Here is a 4,909-nt window from a genome sequence, read left to right as displayed (position 1 = left end):
GCCCGGGGCCCGAGGAGGCCCCGCCGAGCGCCGGCTCCCGAGGCGCCTTTTCCTTCGCCCGCAGCCCCCGCCTCCCACCTGGGAGGCTGCACCTCCAGCCGCCGCCGCCGCCGCCGCCGGGACTGCAGCACGCCCTCCTCCCTCGGGGCTGCGCCGGGTAATTGCAAACCGGGGCTGTGCTGCCCCCTGCCGGCCCCAGCGCCCCCTGCTGCTGTAGGTGTGCTCACGTGTGTACACGTAGGTGAGCACACACGTGTTTCCGGCGCCCCGAGCCCCAGAGCCCTGGAGCCGCCGAGAGTCTCCCCGTGCCTAGCCAGGAAAACGGGGCTGCCCGCCCTACAGGAAGCCTTGTCTCGGAGGCCAGGAAGAGAGAGAGAGACAGAGCGAGAGAGAGAATAGCGTTCAGTGAAGGCCCTAGTGGGCCCTCAGTTTCCCCTTTTGGAAAGGGAGAGGGGAGCCCTAGGTGATCTACAACGTCCCTACTAAATTAAGTTCTGTCAGTTTAAAATCTCAGAGCTGGAAGGACCCTTTTAGTCATTCCAGCCCAATGGACTCGTTCCAAATAAGGAAATTGAGGCCAGGCAAGGAGGAGGCGTACTTTTCCAACCCACCCCGCAGACAGAAACACCTTTCCTCAACCATCTTGTGTCCAGTTTTGAGGCAGAGGCCTGCAAAAATAAACAGCCATAACTGAAAAGGCTGGTAAAAGTCGGAGCAGAGAGGTGTGTATAAACGGTGGCCCTCCGGTGTACATGTTCAAGACCTGCTTCCGGGAGAAGTGGATTGTCCAGTGTTGCTGCAAGGAATATTGAGGAAGAGAAGGTTGAAAGGAAGGCAGGCCTCTCTAGAACAGGAACACTCCTATTTCTTGTGCCTGACACTGTGCTAAGTATGCCCTTTCCATTCATCATCTCACTTAATCCTCGGAGAAACTTGGTTCTATAGCTGGTTATCCCCGTTGTGGAGAGGAGGGAAATGGAAGCTTAGGGCGCTTAAGAGACCTGCTCCAGATTTCACAGTTAATAGGGGCTCGTTTGCAGAGCTTCAAAGCTGTTGCCCCTAACCGCTGCCAGGCGGAGGCACCTGGCAGGACTCATAAACAGTGGAGGTTTCTGAGAGGCATGGAAGGAGGCAGTGGCTGCAGCGAAGGGACAGAGGAAAAGGGAGAGATGAATGCAAGAAGCATTCCAAAATAGGCATTTATGAGGATCAGGCACTGTCTTAGGTGATTTCATGGATGATATTTTCATTAATCCTCACGCCAACCCTTCCAGGTAGTTCTATTTATCCCCACTGACTTAGGTGGAATTTGGGGCTTAGAGGAGTAATACCCTTTGCCTGAGGTCTCAGAGCTCCTGCATGGCTGCCAGCATGTGACCTGCTGTCTGGAGTTCCCCGTAGGACTCTCTGGGGCTCTACCACGTGACACTGCAGTCAGCTTTCAGACACCCACTCTGCTGGACCTAAGAGAATACCAGCTTCAAGCTGGTGTTCAGAGGGAGCCCAAAATGCTTGCTGGTTCCTAAGGACAGCTCATTTCCTACTGGATAGCCCAGAAGTACTGTGGTCAACGGAATAATGCCCTCCCAGAGATATCCACATCAAAATCCCCTTTGCAGATGTGACTAAATTAAGGAGTTTAAGGTGGAGAGATTATCCTGGATGATATATTGGGTCCAATATAATCCCAACAGTCCTTGTAAGAGGGAGGCAGGAGGGTCAGAGTCAGAGAGTGAGGTGCCAGTGGCAGCAGAAGCCAGAATGATGAGTCCAGGAGCCAAGGCTACACCTTCCAGAAGCTGGAAACGTTAAGGAACATCTCCTAGATATTCCAGATATATTCCAGATATTCTAATATCTCCTAGCTATATTCCAGATATTCTGGTATCTCCTAGATATTCCAGAAGGAATGCAGTTTTTGATTTTAGCTTGTAAAATCCATCTCAGACTCTGAGCTTCTGAATTGTACAATAATACATTTGTATTGTTTTAAGCCACTGAGTTCGTGGTCATTTATTCCAGCAGCGATAGGAAATAGATACAAGTAAGTTTGGTGCATCACAGTTTTCTTTTTCTTGTGTTAATGTTTATTCATCTTTGAGGCGAGGGGCAAAGAGAGAGAGGGAGACACAGGATCTGAAGCAGGCTCCAGGCTCTGAGCTGTCAGCACAGAGCCCAACACAGGACTGGAACCCACAATCCTTGAGGTCATGACCTGAGTCAAAGTCGGACACTTAACCTCTGAGCCACACAGGTGCCCCGCATTGCAGTGTTCAAAACCACCCCTCCACAGTGAGCATCATTCAGCTGGTGATTGATTATTCACTAGCATTGTCTCCTGCTAGCCACCAACCTCTGTGAGGACAGGCCTTTTCCTTATTCATGGTTGTATCGTCATCTAGCATCTAGACTGCTGTCTGGTGAGTAGTAAGTGTTCAAAAACCACTTCTTGAATGAATGCAGGATCTCGTTTCATTGTCATGTGGCCCTGTGGGGTAGGTATTGCTCTCGCCTTTTAGGGACAGGGAAGACGGACATCAGAGTGCAGCCTAAGCCCGCACGCTTGTCCCCTGACTGCAGATCCCCTGCACTGCTGGCAGCACCGAGTCATCAAGAATCCCATGGGGACTCCACGTGGCTTTAGGTTTACCTCCACTTCCTCCGCATCAGGCACTGTCACTTACTTGCTCTCAATCAGTCCTCATCACTAGAGTAATTTAAGCACTATTTTCTTTACCACGCAGAGCAGAAACAGAGGCTCCTGTTTAAATTCTGTTCCTTTGATTAAATTTCATGTCACTCAAGTTTCAACCTCAGAATTTTAACGTTTGATGAGACAGCTTGCATTTTGTCCACTCACAGTGCTATTGTTTCAATGATTGCTCTTTCTTAATCTTTGTCTTTTGAACCTAGAAGTCCCTATCCCTGTTAATTGAGATCCATAAACTTCAAAAATTTTAATTGCTGCTCCTCAGACCGCCTCTGTGCTCAGTGTGAACGGGTCAGAACTGCACAGGCATCCTGTTGGTCAATACGTCACTCTTTTATAAGACTTTTGGCCTCAAACCATTATTCAGAAGCCCACATATTTTCCCTCTGCATTTCTGTCTAGAACTGTCTTGAGCTGAAGTCCCCAAGAAACAGTCTGCTAAATTCTAGGTCCTTTTCTTAGTCACTAGTAGTAGCTTGACTTCCTCAGGTTCATGGGCTGTGTTTGGAATTCGACCCCTAGAGTCACCTTCTTGCCTTGTCCCGGTTAAAGCTCAGCTCCCACTTTTTCACCCACCTCCTCGGGTTCATGAGAACTTCCCATCGTGCTTGCCATCCCTACTCTAGGAGCTTCCTATCATCAGCAAACCTTGGAGAGTTCCTAATGCACTCTCTTCCTCCAGAGCAGTTTTACATGTTAATTAAACATCCCTTAGCCCTGTCTCTAAGGAACTCCTTTCAGAAATGCACCATTTATCCCTATCCTTTGTCTCCTGGCTCATTTCCTAGACTCAATAAAATTGTGCCCTCATTCCATCAGACTCATTTTTTCATAGAACGTGATTACGCCTTAGTATATGTTCCTATTTACTCCCTTGTAAAGTTTTCTTTCCACAGACATTTACTGAGACCTTACTAGGTACCAAAAAGCCTTCCCTACCCTTTCTAGTATTTAATTAATGTCTGCTTAATCTTGCTGGTATTGTTTCACAATAATAGCTATCATTAATTAAAGACTGTGTAGTGGGCAGCTGTGGTTTCTGCCAGCCTATACTTAGGGTTACAGAGTTTGGATTACTTTGCAAACTACTTCACCTGCAGTCAGAGGCCTAGTGGTCGACGTGAAGCTGACCCCATCCCCTGCTTTGGGTTTGGCACATGATCAGGCCTGGCTAATCAGACCATTGAAGTTCCCAGAGACCAGTTACTGGCTCAAGAATGGGTGGTAACCCATGTCAGGCCAATGGAGGTCAGCCCAGGACCTCTCGTTGAAATTGCTGGGAACCAGCAGTGTTAAGCCTATGTTGCTCTGTGGGCCCTGGTTGACACCACATGGGGAAAGCCTGAGATGATAACAACACAGAGAGAAGCAGGCCAAGAGGTGGAGAGACATCAATTTCATAGGACAATTCAATTTTTGACTGCCTGGATCCAGCCATGCCTGAAGCTTCCCCCTGGATTTACAATTTAAGGAGTGAATCAGATTAGAATGATGACTTTCCAGGTCTCAGATCTTTCTTCTCCTTCATTTGCTCTATTTTCTGAACACAGAGCGTAAACATTGTTTTGAATTGACACTTACTTTGTTCATTCTTTTTTTTTTAATTAAAAAAATTTTTAATCTTTATTTTTGAGAGTGAGACAGAGAGAGACAGAATGTGAGCAGGGGAGAGGCAGATACAGAATCTGAAACAGGCTCCAGGCTCCAAGATGTCAGCACACAGAGCCTGACGCGGGGCCTGAACCCACAAACCATGAGATCATGACCTGAGCTGAAGTCGGACACTTAACCAACTGAGCCACCCAAGTGCCCCTACTTTGTCCATTCTTTAAAGGCCTCATCTTCTAGCAAATCATTAGCAAAGCAATACTCATCACTGAATTGTACGGAAATAAATGGAGAGCCAACAAAGCATCATCTAAATGTGTAGATACAGAAGTGACAATGACCAAAGGACTTCTTAGTGACTACAACTGATTTCCAAGTTTGTAATTTTAGCCAGCCCTTCCCCCTGCTCCAGATCATATTTCTAACTCCTTCCTCAACATTTCATTCCTGGATCTCCATTCCAAACATCTATGCAGCTCTCTGTCTAGACTCATAAGATCAGCATCTGGAGAGAAATGAGCATTCCCCACTTCCCTGATGGGAACCCTATCATGGACTTCCTGTCTGAGGGTCTGAGGGATGAGTGTGCAT

At 47.8% G+C, this 4,909-nt stretch overlaps 1 protein-coding gene across 1 annotated transcript in view; it reads right to left on the bottom strand.

Annotated features, from left to right (window-relative positions):
- EPB41L4B (erythrocyte membrane protein band 4.1 like 4B) overlaps positions 1–3,313 on the bottom strand; it is a 134,542-nt gene extending 131,229 nt beyond the window's left edge. The window contains 2 exon segments of the mRNA XM_029919634.1: positions 79–309; positions 3,287–3,313. Of these exon segments, the coding sequence (XP_029775494.1) occupies positions 79–309; positions 3,287–3,313 (258 nt within the window).
- Between the last annotated feature and the right edge of the window lie 1,596 nt (positions 3,314–4,909).

This window comes from Suricata suricatta, chromosome 13 (genome assembly GCF_006229205.1).
Source record: "Suricata suricatta isolate VVHF042 chromosome 13, meerkat_22Aug2017_6uvM2_HiC, whole genome shotgun sequence".
Taxonomy (NCBI): domain Eukaryota; kingdom Metazoa; phylum Chordata; class Mammalia; order Carnivora; family Herpestidae; genus Suricata; species Suricata suricatta.
The sequence above is the reverse complement of the archived record's forward strand: the minus strand, read 5'-3'. Positions and strand labels throughout refer to the sequence as shown.